Source organism: Miniopterus schreibersii (genome assembly GCF_964146895.1).
Source record: "Miniopterus schreibersii genome assembly, chromosome: 4".
NCBI classification, from domain to species: Eukaryota; Metazoa; Chordata; class Mammalia; order Chiroptera; family Miniopteridae; genus Miniopterus; species Miniopterus schreibersii.
In genome coordinates, this window is record NC_138105.1 from 55,531,873 (window position 1) to 55,550,409 (window position 18,537).

General features: G+C 40.1%; 1 protein-coding gene across 1 annotated transcript in view; it reads left to right on the forward strand.

The window, feature by feature from the left end:
* The first annotated feature begins 891 nt into the window (after nt 1-891).
* The window catches only part of PALLD (palladin, cytoskeletal associated protein), a 345,943-nt gene continuing 328,297 nt past the window's right edge, over nt 892-18,537 (forward strand). Inside the window, exons 1-2 of the mRNA XM_081135630.1 lie at nt 892-1,046; nt 15,026-15,994. Of these exons, the coding sequence (XP_080991756.1) occupies nt 15,102-15,994 (893 nt within the window). The 5' untranslated portion in view covers nt 892-1,046; nt 15,026-15,101. The remainder of the gene's footprint in view (nt 1,047-15,025; nt 15,995-18,537) is intronic.

An 18,537-nucleotide genomic window follows, 5' to 3' on the forward strand; every position in this document is an offset into this window, starting at 1 on the left:
CTATAATGGTATTATCTAAACAAAGGAAGATGCAGCACTTCATTTTCAAGTGAACTTAACAGGAAGGTTTTGTGTGATTATTTTCTGCCCCTTAGATTTGGCTCTGCTGCCTGACCTGTTCTTGTCACAGCTACTTGTTATTTGAAAGTTCAAAATGTTAGAGTATGTTACCATGAGATTCTACAGAATAATAAAATGGTTGTGAACAATTTCTCACAACTGTAAGAGGGTCCATAGTTGTCCTGAATAATACTCATTCAACATTTATTTATTTCTTCAACAAATATTTGTTGGATGCTCATGATGTGATAGACATTGGGCTAAGAACTCAGTGTTGCAATGTGTATAAAATTCATTCCCTGTATCTTTGTCTATTTAATCCTACTATGAACTATGTCTTTAATACACATCATAGTCATATAATAATGTTTCATTAACAACTTGAAGTAAGAGAACAGTGGACTCTGCACTCAATTTGACAGGTGGCTAAATTTTTAATAGTTGCTGGATTTACTATTTTAAGATAATCTATAAAATGACTAAAAGTTAAGTGTACTGAGCAGAAGATTATAGTAAGAAGAGCATTCCTTATGAGTGTCACTTTTTCTCCTTAGAATCACTTACCATATTTCTAATTGATTAAGAATATGTTAAAAAGAAAGGTGATGAATTTCAGCCACAAAGTCAGTGTGTAGAGAAATAAGTGCAAATCCTGTGTTTATTAGATCCATAAAAAAAATTCTTTCTACACTAAGCCCCTTCAATGTCTAAGAACCCAGCCCTCAGGCCTGGGGTTGCCTCCCAGCTCACTGCTGGAATTCCTGATGGTGGCAGTCTGAGGAAACATGAGTTCAGTTACCAAATATAGTTGAGTGGAGTAAGAGGACAGATGCGATTCTGAGGCCACAGTTGCCTCAAAGTGACCACGAACCAAGCAGTCTGTAATGAATAGGCAAGGCCAACCTCCGCTCCCCCAGAAAAGAGGAAACACTCATCTGAACTACATCACCTTTTTGGAGTCTTCAAAGTAACCAAGGATTGAAAAGGTCTGTAAGATATATCTTAATATACTAACTTGTAGGGCAACACTTGTTAATTTTTTTCAAAAAGCTAAAACTATAATAGTAGTTTGCCTGAAGGTATAATACTACTCAGAAGGTGCCTTGATTTTCCTTTTCTTTGGAGAGGCAAAGTAATGGGAGTGTTGTCGTCTTTTCAAAAACAGAATATATAAGATTTATCTCATGCTTTATTTCTACCTATGCTGTCAAATAACTGCATTTTCTATTATTAATCTTAAGCATGCTAAATTGCTGCTACCAATTCCAAAAGGATTAAAGGTAGTTATGGAACCAACATTTGTCAAGATTGTGTATGTTTTGTTTTACAGAAAATAAGAATGAAGTTAATCTGAACCTCACCCATATTTAAGCTAACTACTGATGGCTTAAATGATATACTTTAGGTTTTAGTAACATTTTAAGTTGTTAATTACACTTTTAAAGGATTTCTTTTTAATCTCTTGACAGAGTAATAGCAGAAATTTAAAATTATATCTATGCATAAAATTCACACACTTTCCTAAAAAGATAAAACTTACTAAGGGAAACTGCATCCCAGTTAAATTTAAACATCACAGTATAATTTTATAACATGTTGTTTTAAGTTACACATGAAATAGTCTTGAAGCCAATACATGAGGTTAATACGAAATGATTCGAGGCTCATATTGCTTTTTCAGATTTGCTAAAAATACTAATTGCCTTTTAGTATAAATAATGTGAATACATATAGAGCACTTTACCTGACAATATAATATTTTCAAAATCTATTCAATCATGTATGTGCAGAAATTCAGTTCTTATTACTCGTACTTGATAAATACACTTTCCAATATTTTCTCCTCAAAGAAATAATGTGAAGGTTTACCTCAATTATTCGGATTTTAAAAATCCGAGTAGAGCCTATTTGACAAATTATTGCTAACGGTAGACAAAGCCTAAGAGATTTATCAAGCCAACAATTTCGTAAATGCGTGATTAGATATTCCTAGAAAACAAATTAGTTCTCTCACATTCTAGCATCCGGTATGGATTAGGGTCTGTATCCTGGTGACTCTATGCCAGTTCTCTGTCTGAGCTTCTCTGTTTTATTGCTAAAACTGAGGATTAAAAAAGGTCCTATAGCAGACTTCACAACAGAGTAAGATCTAAATTACACTGGACAATTACAATCGCTTAGATTTCTTTACCTCATTTTTTAAAAATGTAGAGAGGAAACATTAATCAGGTTTCAAAATAAATGTGGCATGTTCTTAAAGATATACCAACTGAAATCTTCCAAGACAAGAGCCTCCACTCCATTAAGGGTATCAAAGGCTATCATGATAACAGCTCCAGTCAGGAATTCAGGTCATCTAAAGTTCATGGCGTGTCCTGTTAAATTCCAGCAAAGAAAACAGACATTGAGTAAAACAGCTCTGACTGTAATTAGTAACTCTTAAATCGTATTAGAAAATATAGAAACAAATTTAGTAAATAGGTTTTGAATTTAGGTGAGAGGAATGAAGCCCTGAATGAGGACAGTGGAAATGGAAATGGATGATTTAGAAGTAAAAATCTAGGTATTTGCAACTGATTCAATATGGTGGATAAAGATGATAATATGAAGAAGCTCCCAGGAATAACTCCAGATATTCTCTCTGTAAAATACTTTATGAGGCATTCATTGAGCTATTATATTATGCCCCTGAAATTGAGATAAAATATACTGTTTGGAGGGTATTGAAAACTGTAGAATAAATATGACATATCTTCCTGTAATAACAATTTACTTAAAGATTAATGAAAAAAGAAACCCACATGCATTATTAAGAAATAAATTACAAAATTGTGCATTTATTGCATCAAATAAGATTTTAGAAATTTTTCATGTTTGACTTTTGCTCTATAGGGCCCTTAGTGAAAGGAACATTACAAAGAAAAGAAAAGAGGAAGGAAGGAAGGAAGGAAGGAAGGAAGGAAGGAAGGAAGGAAGGAAGGAAGGAAGGAAGGGAGGGAGGGAGGGAGGGAGGGAGGGAGGGAGGGAGGGAGGGAGGGAGGGAAAGGAAAGGAGGGGAAGGGGAGAAGGAAGTAAAAAAGGAAGGAGGGAGGGAAGGAATAAAGACAATTTAGGTGATACAAACAAACACTTTATGAAGCAATCTCTTTTTGGAAAACTGTCAAATAGGGCAAAAGGCAGGAAGCTTTCATAGGATAAAAAATAAAGGACATGGAAGAGAAAATTAGAAAAGCTATGATTGGCTTGGGCCACCTATTTGGGGTGAGAGGGAACAAGAAGGTCAGTGTAGAGCCCCGGTGGCCGAGCATTTGGGGACTGGCTGACTGGGTAGACTGTGTTTCTGGTCAAGCAGAGCATTTACAAGGACACAAGGATTATCTACGTTACAGTTTGCTGATGTAGCATCACCGGCAAGAGTAGCTCCATCTTGGGCCTAGAAAGTTATTTCAGCAAAAGGAAGAAATTTCGACTAGAGACGGCCTGCAATTCCAAAACACGAAGGGAAAAAAATGTTTTAAAGTTTCCAACTTTGGTTTTCATAGTTTAGGTTTTATTTTTAAATATTTTTAGTATTGAATCATTGTACCAACAGTTTTTACTACTATTTTAGTTACTCTTTGAATATGAAAATAAATAAAAATACTAAATTTAAATTTTAAAATCAGTCATGATTTTAACTTTTTTTAAAAATCAAATAATAATGTGAAATAAGCAACAAAAGATTCCCCTAAATGTCCCACCCCTCAACCCTGTCCCTGTCTAAGCCCTACCACAGAGGTAATAAACATTCATTGTTTGGTGCATGTTCTTCCAACCGTTTTCCTGTATTTATTCCTAACCATATATACATTTTTAAATGCTTATTGAAACATTACTGTCTAGATTCTTTAAACTGCCTGGTCGATGTGGTATGGGATATTGTGTGATCCTTGGTGCCTGTCAGCTTTTTTGTAACATCAAACATTTTTTCTTTTATAATTGTCAACATCTCCACAAAGTATTTCATAAGCAGATGGCAAAAATCCCCACTTATCTAAATTCTTAAGTAAATATCCTTAATATTCCCAATGGGAAAAGAAAACTTTGTGGTTAAATGCACATTTCCAACCCTAAGTCCACCATTCCCTGACGGTTCAACTTTGGCCAAATAATAGAACATTTTTATGCTATACTTTGGGCAATAGGAATAATAAAAATAAAAATAATGTCTACCCCATCAGTTATTCTGAGAATCAAACAATTTATTATATGAAAGCAGGCAATTCATAATTTGGAAGATATTGTATAGTAAGTCCTCAGGGAGGCTAGCTTATATTGTTGGTAACTGAGTTCTTTCTACTAGACAGCTATTTCTTGTGCATACTCTTATCTTCCCCAAGTTTCTCCCAACTCAGGGAAATAGTATACATTTCAACAGCCTATAGTGTGCCCTGCCTCCCAGAGGGCATGGCCCACAGTATATTTTCACTGACAAAAGAGGATTATCCTGAATATCATAGATCTGATTTTTATAATTATCTTCAAAAGTCACCTACTCTAAAAACAAATGTTATTCATCATTTCAAAATTTGCCCATCTTTTCTAGTATTTGTATATTTGCACATGTATGTGAATTTTATAAATTTATATGGTATATTACATATTCAGGAATTCAAAATTAAATGTTTTTCCCAAATACTAGGATAATAATGCCAAGACAATTTGTGATAAAAATTTCATGTCATCATGTATGATATGCATACCAAATATAAAATATCCAGTGAAAACTTACATGTCCTATATTTCATAGTAGAACTTGAGTCCAATAAAATTCAGATGATGTTAACATAGGGAGAAGTTGTGAAAATCACTTAAAATTACAATTAGAAATACTGTATAAATTAAGTGGCATAAAACGCCTTAAGAATTAATAAAATATGTACAGTGACTTAACAAAATAGGTGACTGTTAAAGTTTACATTTGAAAGCAATATTTGCTTGGGTTAAGCCAAGATACTGATAAGCTACCTGTTGAAGGTCAAAGTAGGAGGGAATCTGAACTGCCTCAGAGTATTTACTGACCCTCCCAAACCTTTGCTTCACTACTTGTTTGCAGGGAATATAGTCAATTATATCATAATAACTTTATATAGCAATGGATAGTACTAGACCTGTGGTGATCACATCGTAAGGTACACAAATGTTGAATGGCTATGTTATACACCTGAAACTAATATAATATTGTATGTTAACTGTACTTAAAAAAAAGATTGAGCTTAGCATTATGCATAAATGTCAAAATTCACCTACAATAATTTGCCTTCAGAACAGCATGACACATGCAACTGCCTCCATGATACCACTTGAGAGACCCTACAGCAGGTGTAATTCTCAACACCAAGAACCAAATACCAGTTATATTTTTCTCCACCATCTGCCATGATTCTGGCACTGTGCTAAACACTAGCCGTACAATGACTGTCAGCTGCAGCTCTTGTTTTCAGGATTTTCACAAAAGGAGAAAGGGTTCTCTAAACTCATATTTATAATTTAGTAAGATGAATGCTATAATAAATACTGGGCAAGTGTCATTTTCTGAAGAAGGAGAGAATTCATACTTACTTGGGAATCATAGAAAGCACCAAAAAGAAGTGAAATTACTACTTTTCAAGGATGAACTGGGATTTGAAACACAGAAACAGAAGGGAAGGACAAGAGAAACAGTATGTGCAAAGCACGCGGACATGAAAGAACATGCCATGTTCAAGGCATGCTGAGCAGGCCAGTGAGGCGTGACTGCAGGGTGGGTGGGAATGACGATGGAGCAGGAGGCCTGAGAGCTCACATCGGAGCAGACTGCCCTGAGGCACGCACGTAACCTGCATACGATGCTCCAGACCTTCTCTCATCAGCCCGGGGGATCATCGGCGGAAAAAATACTAAAGGAGTGGCATGACCAAATTTGTAAATATGATCATTCCTGCCATCTTAGATCTCCTATAGCTATTTGTTTAAACTATTTTAATAGCAATTATCATGTTTGTCCTGTGTTTAAGTCATTTTTACTCTTGTCTAATCCTTCTAATCTCTCCTACTGGGTAACAACATCATTAAAGGAGACGAAGGATACCTGGCTCACCTTTGCCCTCTTGGAAGCCTCCCTTCCACGTAGTAAGTGATAAAACAGTTATTCAATTGAGTTCGTGTCTCACTTATCATTCCAGGAAGGGCAAATGGGAGAAAGAAAGAATGACTATAAAATGAGCAGGGCCAAATAAGAGCCATTTCTCCCATAGAGAAGAAGCTAGAACTACACAAATTTTAAGAAAGTAGAAAATAGTTGTGGTTTATGAGAGTTTTAGGGGAAGTGACAATTAGGCCAAATTATTAATGATGGAGATGAAGAAGAAGACACAAAGGAGAAAAGACTGAGAAAGAAGTTTCCAAGCAATTCAAATTCCTTAAGAGAAGATGATAGGGGGATGTGCAGAAAAGACTTAAAGATGTAGGTGAGCCCGGCCGGGCGTGGCTCAGCGGTTGAGCATCGACCTAGGATCCAGGAGACTGCGGTTCGATTCCCAGTCAGGGCACATGCCCGGGTCGTGGGCTAGATCTTCAGTAGGGGGCGTGCAGGGGGCAGCCGATCAATGACTCATCATTGATGTTTCTATCTCTCTCTCTCCTTCTCCCTTCTTCTCTCTGAAATCAATAAAGATATATGTTTTTTTAAATTTAAAAAAAGTTGTAGGAAAATATTCCTCAAAATTTCAAAATCTTACCATTCTACTTGCTGAAATGGAACACTTTAATGTTTTTGGCATTTACCTCTCTTCCTCTTTACTCATTAAAGACTGTATAATTAGTTCTTTTTAATGTATTTCATTTTGGCGTCTGTCACACCAGCATAGAATTGCCAAAAGCACTGTTTGAAATAAAACACGAAATCTCAGGGAAATAATGATGATGTTTGCAGTTGTATTTCTTTTGATTACAACCTTTTTACTTCGGGGTGTTGACTGACACGGAAATCTCTGAAGCATACTTTTCCAGTGAGTTTGGGCCACCTGGAAACCTCCCTTGTTCATCAACGTTGAAGGAGCACTTTCCCTAGAAGACGTGCATGTTCTAGCAGCAATAACTGGGTTGTAAATTAAACCCGAACGATATATGCCATAGAGCTATTATTTTCTTTTTCACCATGCAAGCAGTTTTAAAGCTACACCTAATCCTGACAACTGGATCCCGTCAGATGGCACCTCTTTAAAACCAAAATATAAGTTAATAAGCAGGTGATTTAATCTGCCTCCGGCAAACACTTCCTACTTAAAAAAAAAAGAACTGGAAATTGCTTCATCATTCAGAAGTTTGCTTTAAGCATCCTCATACAATGTTTTGGGTGAAGTTTTAAAATGTATCATATTATCTTCACTTTAACTAAATATAATTAAATTAGTAGCAGAACTCTGATTTCTGCTCCACAGTTTTATTAATCTGATACGTTGCTTAGGATGCTCAGTTGTTGAAACTATAATATAATGGCAGTAAAGTGTATGGTCAAGATCATGAGCTCTGGAGTCATGGGCTGGGTTTGAATCATGGCTCCCTTATGTTTCCTGCCTCAGTTTCCTTTTTTCTAAACTGGGGCGTGGTGTGAGAATTTGAAATGAAATCATCTACATAATGGTTCTTGGCACAATGCCTGCCTCACGGTGAGCTGTGCGTCGTTAGCCATTGCTGTTATCACGGTCATCGTTGGTAGTGCGTATGTGTGTCATATGAATTCATTAAGAAGCCATTAGCCCTGAAACAAGTCCCTGCACCCCATCCTAATGCTGTCCACTGTGTACCTTAGTAGCAAGCATTCCATGCTGTGGTCCAGCTGCACTGACTCGCCTCCTTTCTATGAGCTTCTCCAGAGTCAACCGCACTTGCAATCTATACTCTTTCCTTCCATAATTTCTCAGCATATCTGGAATCTGGTTTATATCTTTGTCGCATACACCAAAACTGCTATTGCCAATTATGCTAAATTTCCGAGTTGCTAAATCAAAAGCGCACACCCTCCTTCATGGGTCGTTTCCATGACACCCCACTCTCCTGGTTTCCTCCTAACTCCCTGGAGGATTCTTTCCTTTTTCTCTCTTGATGACCTTATCCACTCCCATGCTTATGGTGCCACCTATGGGCTAATAATCCCCAAACGAGCTCTGCTTTCCCTTCTCTGGGCTGTGGACCACTATCTCAAATTGCCTTCCAGACATCAGCAGCAGAGGTCCCAGAGTTCCCTCAGATGCAAAAAGTGCAAGTCAAAATTAAGCTTTTTTTTTTCCTCTCAAAACTTGCTCCCTCACTTGTGTTAATTGGGTTAATGGCACCATCCATCCCATTGTTTGAATAAGTAATCTATAATCCTGCCTTTGCGTCATCTCATTTAATCAATCGTCAATTTCTGTTCTTTCTATCATCTACCCAAAGGTTCAGTTCACTGTTTTCCACCTCAGTGTCACTTGTTCACACTTCTATCATCTTTTTTTTTAAATCTACTGTCCATTGTGCACCTTAGTAACAAGCAACGCAAACATTCTTTGGTCCACTTGAGTGCAAAGAGATTTATTAATAGGAGTTGTGGCAACCCACAGAATGAAGCCAGGTGTCTATGAAGAGGCAAAACCACAATAAGAACTATGCCAGAGAAGGGGCCCTGTGTGGCTATCCCTGTGCTGCAGCTGAATAGTTCACACCACAGCTTCCATCTCCAGCGCGGGATACTCCCCTGCATAGCTACCACTGCTGCCCTGAACACTCCATGGTCTGCCTCTTCTGTCACTGTCCATGTCCAGCTGTCAGAATGGTTTCACCATGGACCCTGCTTCCAAGTCCAAAATGGATGCATCTAATTGCCAAGTCCAGGCCACGTGCCAAGATTTGTGCCCAGGCTCCAAGATGCTGGGAAAGCAAATATTTGGATGTTTTATATCCCAATATGATAAGTAAACTCAGTTCTCACTGAGGCTCATAATATGAGGAATTAGCCAAAACTAAGAAGGAGCTTCAGAAATGGGCAACCAAAAATGAAACAATGAGAAACACACATAACCCCTAACTTCTATAGAAGCCTTCTCAGTGACTTTCCTCTTTCATCCTGACTCATCCCCTGACTGTCCCCAACCCAGGCTGCAATCAGTAATATCTCTAAATTGCAACTCTGGGATGTTTCTCACTTACTTAACAGCCTTCTTTTGTCTCCCAACTGCACATAAGATAAAATGCAAGCTCTTGGAATGGCCTCAGGCCCTCTCTGACCCCACTCCTGTTTTCTAAAGTTTATCTATTTTCCCCATCTCCGGATGGATTTCTGTTGAATGGAAACTCTCTGAGTTACCTGAGTCCGGCTGACTTTCACGGGGATGTAAGACTTTGTACAGTGATGTGCTGCATAAAAGCATTTTGATCATTGACAGACCGCATATGAGATGGTGGTCCCATAGGACTATAATGGAGTTAAAAAATGTTTATCGCCTAGTGATGACCTATGCTGTCGCTGTCGTAAAGTCCTAGTGTTGCAGCCAGCGTAAGGCATTACTGCTTTTTGCAAATCTCAGACAATTGATAGTAACCAGCTAGAAATGCCTGGGGCACTCACCTGGGCTCCATAAACTTCCCACAGACATCTCTTCTTTCCAAGCTGATGTTACAACTGGCCCAAGCCTGTGATTCTTATTATGATTGCAAGACACCCTTCTGTGATAACTATTAGGAAAGTAGGAAGGGAAAAAGAGTTCATGACTTACAGGGGCACAGAGCCAGTTCTTAACTAGGAGGGCGTGGAGGGAGCATGCTTTGAGGGTAGGGGCCTAGAATTGGATGGGCTCTCTTTATTTGTGACTTTAAAACATAAGAGCAAGAATTTAAAGTGTGGGAAGGAGAAAAAGTAAAAACAAGCAACCCAAACAGTTATCGAAATCAACCAACATCCGAAACAAAGGAGCCACTGTCACAGGAGGCACCCTGGCTTTTTACCTACTCCTGCAACAGCTGTTTATTCCAGATAGCCTTTGTTGAGGCAAATGCCTCTTGAAAAGGATGACTCTTTGAGGACAAAGGCATCCTCAGTGACTTCCACAAGTATACATACAGGTTTTCCCCAAAAAATGTATACACACTTTAACAGCTGATAGCTCAATTTTGAAAATGAAATGTATTTTAAAACACACTGCCTTTATAATTATTCAGTGTGTGTATACATTTTTGGGTGGACATCATATACAAGGAAAGGTCTGCTTCTTTAACAACTTTTAATGGAACATCAAGAAACATCACAAACATGTGATTCATCAAGGAGCCCGCACCAAATAAAACTGAACAAGAGTCTTGGAGGTTGGTGGAAGAGGACTGCCTCATGGCAGTGTACTGTGTGGCATGGTGGACACCAATCTTCATGGCAGCAGGCTCTCAGTGGGAAAATCAGAAATTTTCAAGGCATGGATGGAACTTCACCGACCTCCTCAATAACACAGGGTCACCTTGGTGCTGTGCCTGGAGTGAAAACTCCCCAGCTAAGTATTGACATGGCCTTTTCTATCTCATGCTGGACTCAAGACCAAATCACCTTCCTATATTTACTACTTACACACTGGTGCTGACTGCATGTAGTATTGCATCGCTGCTGAGGAAGAGAAAAAGCTCCAGGACGCGGTGCACAACCTGCTGCAAACCAACAGGACCCCAGAGCTGCAGACGCTGGAAAGCAAAGTCATGACCTCCCCAGATGTGCTATGCAAAGAAGGGATCAAGGTGCGCAGCTCATCATCTGCTCCCAGGGATCCTTTGTATCCAAAGTGTGCTGCAGCTACAACGTCTCTGAGACTGGGCACTTTGCCACCACCCAGTGGACAAGTACGTACTTCCAGATGGCCAAGGAAATGAAGCCTTACCTTATAGCTAAGCCATTTTCCATGGAGAAATTACGAGATTGCACAAGCAGAAGCAAAAAGGGAAAATAGCCCCACTCTTCATACCATCTTGGACCTTCTGGATGAGCTCAGGGATACAGAGCTTCAGCAGGAGAGGCAGCTTCTGGAGGCCAGCCTCCACTCCTCTGGCAGCCACCATAGCAACAACGCCACGGCAGGTGGGAAGAAAAGGCCTTGAAGGAAAGAGCTGCAGGTGGAGACCTCGGACAGGTGGCGTCAGATCTACCAGCACTTGTCGTACCTGTCCACGGCCGTACAGAATGAAACTGTGGTGTCCTGCCAGGAGTGTGCTCCGCTCCCTGTTGTCCCTTCTAGATGCTAACATAGCACTTTGTTCTTTGCTCATCACGGCACTTGACGTGCTAAATTATATATGTGTATTACTTATTTGTATCTTTTACAGACTATTAAGTTCAATGAGGGCAGAAACCTTGTTTTTTCCAAATTATATCCCGGTGCCTAGCATGCTGAGTGGCATGTCCTAGATACTCCATAAATATACATTTTGAATGGGGAATTCTCTTCTATGTAGTATATCTATCCCTGAGTCTGTTTCAAAAGTTAGTCACTTCAGAATGAAAGGTATTGTTTCCATTGTCTACCTGGACTTTCAGCATAACCTACTCCAGGTGTCGTTAACACAAAATTGTTAGATAGGACAAGGATCTCAAGGTCTGAGCCATTCTTACTAAATGCTATTCTTGCTAAATGTTAAAATGTAGCCCAGTATTTGCAGACCAGCTGTAAACAGGATAAGCTTGACAGGAACACAACCTGATAAGTGTAGACAACTGCAAAAAGAAGAAATCAACATGTAATTGACCAAATATTGTATATAAGCAATGGCTAAGACTCCCTTGGGGAGGTAGAGCTTTGGGTATGAACCTCCTGTCTCCTTTACTTGCTGCAAGAAAATAAAAATACCTTGTGACAACCACATCTTGATTTTTAATAGAGCACTCCAAGTGGTGAACCCCTTGAGTTGGTAATAAAATGTTCCCCAAGCTCTATCAGCACTGAGTTCAATACAAAAAGTGAACTAAAACTAAACATATTCAAATATTCGAAATACACTGAATATAGCTATTCTCCATATATGGGCTACATTTAAAGAATTATTGAGCAATCAGAATGGTTCCCTCCTGGAGTACAGGCTAAACAAAGGATTTAGAGTAATGTTTGGGTTGATAAAGATGGGACAATGACAAGACCACGCTAGAGGATTTGTAAGATTTACTTGGACAACAGGGGGGAATATGGCTCAGTAGGTAGAGCAGGACTAGAATGTAGAGAATCTCATAATTCAGGCTCAACAAAGTGAGTAATCTCTCTAAGAGAACATCTAAGACACAAGTGTAACCTTCAACTAAAGAAAATAGGGTGGGTTCCTATTGAGCTTTAGGATCTCTGGTTACAAATCTTCTGTTGAATTAGCAGATTCTGTGGATCACCACATCCTATGTGGCAGCAGATTCTTGAGGTGCATTTCTGGAACTCTCTACATAATGCTTTTTGAGATTAGAGACTTTCAGGGGTGAGAAAATGCAAGCTAGCTCTTTGGGCTCATATGAGAGAAAATAACATTTCAATTAAAAGAAAATCTCATTACTCTAGGCAGAATCCCTAGATGGGAAACTGCTTGTAAACAAGCAGCTCAATTCTGTCCTCATAAGACATACTTACCTTCCAGAGAATGAATGTGTCACCAAGTTTACTCCTGATCCAACTTATAAAGTTGAGCTTCACAAGACCCAGCAAGCCTCCTTTATTGACTTCCAGACTCAATTGTGAGGCAAAATCACTTAAGATGTTTTCTAGATCTTTTTTTAAAGAATAGTTTATTAATTTTTAGAGAGAGGGAGGGAGAAGAGAGAAACATTGATGCAACATCAATTGGCTGCCTCCTGTACGGCCCCTGCAAGGAACTGACCCCACAACTTGAGCATGTACCCTAACTGGGAATTGAACTAGCAACCTCTTGGTGCACAGGATGGCACCTAACCAACTGAACCACACCGGCCAGAGCAAGTTTTCTAGATCTTCCCTTTATCATTCTATGAGCAATATATAGAAAAAAAGCAGCACACTTAGAGAGTCACTGGCTCACAATATTTAGTTCAAAATGCAGTGGAATTTAAATTGATGCCCAATTGTTTGGCAGATAATGAAACACCTTTTCTTTAATGCTGGTAATATTCCTATATAAATGTCCTATTCAGGGCACATAGTTATCTCACACGTCTATGAAGTTTAGATAAGGCTCTCATAGCAACCAAGTTCTTTTCCCTTTCCTTTGACACCCTATCCAAATTCTAGATTATTTGTATATTATTTGTTTAATGTATTCTCCACTCCCCCCTCTTTATCTCACCACATGACTTTTACTTCCTTAAACATAAGGATCGTGTCAACAGTCTGGACCAAAAGTCTACAAACTTCAGCCACTATGCCAAAGCCATCCTGCCATATGTTTTTGCATGGCCTGCAAACTAAGAATATTTTTACAATTGTCAACTGCTGTAAAAAATCAAATTCAAAAGAAAAATAATGTGTTTGACATGTAAAACATATAAAATTCAAATATCAGTGTCCATAAAGTTTTGTTGGCACACAGACATGCTTGTTTACTTATGTATTTCTGTGGTTGGTTTGATGTTCCAATGGCAAATTTGAGTAAATATGATAGAGACCATATAGCCCACAGTCAAAAGTATTTACTATCTGGCCTTTTATAAAATAGTTGCCAATCTCGGTCTAGAGCATGACTTACACCTCTAGCATCTGAAACCTTGTAAGTGATTATTAACTATGTTTTTAAATTAACCTGTTGAATGAATATGAATGAACATGGCTGGACACAAGAAAGAATGAGACAATAAGGTTTCAGGTAGTTCATTGAAAGCTTAAAACAAATGAAGATTGGAATCAAAACATATTTTGTGGTTATTTTATAAGCAAGGTCAGATTTATTAAAAATATCAATAAGGTACTAATTACATAACATTAATGAAATTAGAGCTTTCATAAGGTGTTTTGGGTAGAGGGAAGGGAAGGAGGCTCTGAGAAGGGCAGAATGCCCTGCCACACCCATAGTCACTGAGTGCCTACTCCAGATATCTTTTTTAATTATTCAGTGCTGGTTAGTAACATATTTAATATCCACTCACAGGGCAAATATTAAATTAATATGAAAATTCAAGTATACTTAATGCTTCTTCCAACTCATATAATAGATAAAAAATTTTTTTTTTAAAGTACAATTGAGCCCTAGCCAGTTTGGCTCAGTGGTTGGAGCCTCAGCCAGCGGACTGAAGGGTCCAGGGTTCAATTCCGGCCCAGGGCACCTTCCTCAGTTGCAGGCTTGATCTATGGGACAGGATGGGTGTGGGAGGCAACCAATCGATGTGCCTCTCTCACGTCAGTGTTTCTCTCTCTCCCACTCTCTGAAAAGCAATAAAAAAAAACAAAAACCTCGGGTAAGGATTGAAAAAAAAAAAAAAGTACAGTTGACCCTTGAACAGGGGGGCTTTGGGAGCCAACACCCCTCCCTCCTCCTTTGGAGCTGAGAATTCATGTATAACTTTTGACTTCCCCAAAACTTAACTACAGTTGGCCCTTTGCAGCTTGGGACTCAGCCAATCATGGATAGAAAACAGTCTTTTCCAATCTGTAGTTGCCAATCTGCATCTGGCAATCTGCAGTTGGGAACGTGAAAAAGCTGTTTTCCACCATAGGTTTGTTCAATCCGCAGATGTGAAACTGAGAATAGGTAGAGCAGGCCGTTTTTACTAAAAGAAAAAAATATACAGTTCAAACCTGTGTCGTTCAAGGGCCAACTATATACCTGTTGACCTTAATGTTTCTCCCAATCTGTAAATTAGTAGTATTAGGGTAATACACACACACACACACACACACACACACACACACACACACACTCACACACACACACACACTCACACACACACACACACAGTGCTGCTCATAGCAATTCTGTTTGTGTTGTCTTTCAGAACAGAAATAAACTGATTTCCAGCGCCTCTAGCTTTCCTGTTGAAAGCAGACAGAGTGTATGAAGACCATTCAAGTATGTCAGAGACCTCCTCCCATGACTCCTTCTATGATTCCCTATCAGACATGCAGGAAGAAAGCAAAAATGCTGACTTCTTTCCCGAGCTATCTGCTTTTCTCAGCCAGGAAGAGATAAACAAGAGCCTCGACCTGGCCCGGAGAGCTATAGCCACGTCCGAGACAGAAGATTTTGACTCAGAAAAGGAGATCTCACAGATTTTCAACACCTGTCCTGTCAGCCTCTGTGAAAACCCTTCCTGTAAGGAGACCAAACCGGGTGAGCCAACCTCCTCCGGAAGGCCGCCGGACAACAGGCCCGAAGAACAGCCCGAGTGCATCTCCTCGCCGGGTTCAAAGAGGAAACCTGGCCTCTCACCCCTCCTTGCCAGACCCAGCTACATCCGGAGCCTCCGAAAGGCTGAGAAACGCGGAGCCAAAACTCCCACCACACCTGGAAAGCCCAAAGCGGCGTGTCCAGGTAAGGCTGGCCCCCAGAGCCAGCTGTGTGACAAGGCAGCTAATTTCATCGAGGAGCTGACATCCATATTTAGAGAAGCAGCAAAGCCAAGAAACAGAAGCGCAGATGGGGAATCCTCGTCGCCAGACAGCGGGTACCTGTCCCCTAAAAGTCAGCCGTCAGGCCTGAGGAGCGCCTCAGCCAGCCAGAGCCCCACCGGAGACCAACAAGAAATGCAAGCGGAGGGCAAGCTGCCCGAGGCCGGGCGCCGCTGCCAGGCGGCCCAGGACGGGGCAGTGCCAGGCGGCAGCATCTCTCGGCCGCAGCCCCAGAACACCCTCCACTTCCCCTCGGCCCCTCGGTTCATCCAGAAGCTGCGGAGCCAAGAAGTGGCAGAAGGAAGCAGAGTTTATTTGGAGTGTAGAGTCACTGGAAACCCACCTCCTCGAGTCAGGTAAAAAAAAATTTAATTACGAATTATCAAATGATTTGTGTTGAGTTTGGGTTTTGCTTTGAGGTGGGAGAAGAGATTTCCTCTATAGTTAGCCCTCTGGAGCCTGAAGTAGTGTTTTCAAGTACCTGCAAGGCGAAAGCATCCCAGAATTGCAAATGCTAGTTGACCTTCTTGTCCCTGGTGGGATATATTTGTTGTCATGAACCACCTAATACTGGGTGTACTGTAGGAGCTCCAGTCCTGGGGGCACCGTGCTGTTCTTCGCTAGTCTGAAAAAAGCCACAGGGGGGGACCAGAGGGGAAAGACATAGCCTTTATTACGTACATCTGGGGAAGACAGGATGGCGGCTGGCAGCTGGCCTGTAGGGGGTTTTCGCACTCAGGGGGCTGGGCTAGGGGCTTATCTAGCAGAGAAAAGAGGGAGAGGGAGAGAGGGAGGGAGCGGTGCTGGGAAAGGCCCGTGCGCAGGCCAAGGACAGAGAGCCTGGTGAAGCTTGTTAGCCATCAAGGACGTGGGAAACACTTGTGTCTGTGCTGCTCTGCTCCTCGTGGCCGCTGGCCAGGCAGACATCGCTCCGCTGACTGGGAGGAGGAACCGGGCTATATCCTCATATGACCCTACACGGTGGGAAGGCAAAGGACCAGACAGGCACAGAGGAGTGCAAACAGGTTGTTATGGTGGACTCCGGAATTAATAACAGCCAGGGAAACTTAAAATGCGCAACTGAGTTATTCAAAGTACTGTGAAAAGTGTGTGCCTAATTTGAATATGAGTTGCTGAAGGCGGCTGAAAGCGTGGCTAAAACTAGAAGCTGCCTGGCAGCACACGGACGAAAGGCACAGGTGTGCCCAGGCCAACCACAAGGATGGCCACCAGATAGATAATTTGGTCTAAGGCCCGGGCGCACTCGGCGCATAGTCACCGAAGGTAAGCACACCCACAAGCCTCCCACGCTGAGCAGCCAAAGGGCGCGGACTTTCCTACCAAAAGTCAACCCAAGTGGGAGCGCTACAGGTCTGCCACTCAGGCACCGGCCGCAGCCACGGGCATGGGGAGCCAAAGAGTAACAATGACATGAGTGTGTACTTAGTTGGAGTCAACAAACACATCACCATGGCCGTTACAATTTCTATAGATTCTTCCTCCTTAATTGCAGAGTTTATACTTTCTGTGCCAAAGGTTAAGAGCAGGGACCCTGGAGTCAGACTGCAGGGTTTCCCGTCACGGCCCCACCTTTGTACCAAGTAGGCAAGTTACTCTGTGACCCAGTTTCTTCACCTGTGAAATGGAAATCATAATGATACTGCCCTCGTTCTACTTTATGAAGACTAAATAAAATAACATGTGAAAGAGTAAAACAAGGCCTTGTGCCTAGTGACTGCTACATCAGCATCACCTATTATTCTTCTTCTTCAGGTTTTAATTTCATATGCCAAAATGAAAATAACATTTCAAGTCAGGATTATACTATTAAAAAAACAAGCCGTTCATTTAGAAAGTTTTGCTTTTATTAATGAAACATGTTTTACCTAAATTATGTAGATATAAAAGAGCAAATTCAAAATTATGAAATTTGGAGAAATGATAAAGTACATCATTGGCTACAAAACACTGGTACTTTTTATTAATACAGAATTTCACAAACTTTACCCATCACCTTATATCCATTAACACACACTTTGCTAGAGTTGGTTTTTTTAGTTGGACGAATCATTGTTCATAAGCATGGAGTAAGCATTAGCATTACTGACTAAAAAGTGGTGTAATTAGAGGCAGGGAATTTTTTTCCCAACCAATTCATTCAACTAATTCACCTTAAGTCAGTTTATACAGTAATTTTACTATATTTCTTTTAGAAACTGACAGCAGGGGGCAGTAATAAACTTCTTAATGGGTTTATTCAATTAAATATAGCATCCTAAATTCTGTCATCTTAATAGCTATCTTTTCCATAAATACTTTTTCTTGTAGTTTTGCCTATAATAGAAATAAAATTGAGTCTTTCTTTTGGATTCTATTTAAATTTTTTTAAACCCATTAATCTTGGAAACAAATCATTCTTCATTAGAAATATAGTCACATGTTACTCAAACAGTTCCACAGGTTATCAAACTACATAGGGCTCCACTTACATTTACCTGCAAAATAGGCCCCTTCTAAATGTATTACTGTGGCAAGTAAGTATACCATACCCCTTCAAAACTGACAAAAATCTATTTAACATCAAATAATTAATTCAACTGAACCAAAGTTCACTTAACCATTTGGTAATTTGTGGGGCCACCAAATTCATGCTTCTGCCTCTTTTTCTTTATGGAAACAGGGAGGTGTTAATTTAATTAATAGCTACAGAATTATTAACAACTTTTCTCTGGTCATCTCTCTGTTCACCAAAGCCCATTAGCAATGTTCATAAGTCATCACAAGTTGTGGCCTTCTTGAGTAATTAAGTCTTTGATGAGAATGCTCCATTGTTTAAATGACCATAGTTACCTGGTCATTTTTGTATCTTTTTTATTTTGGATTTTGGGGGGGAGGGGGG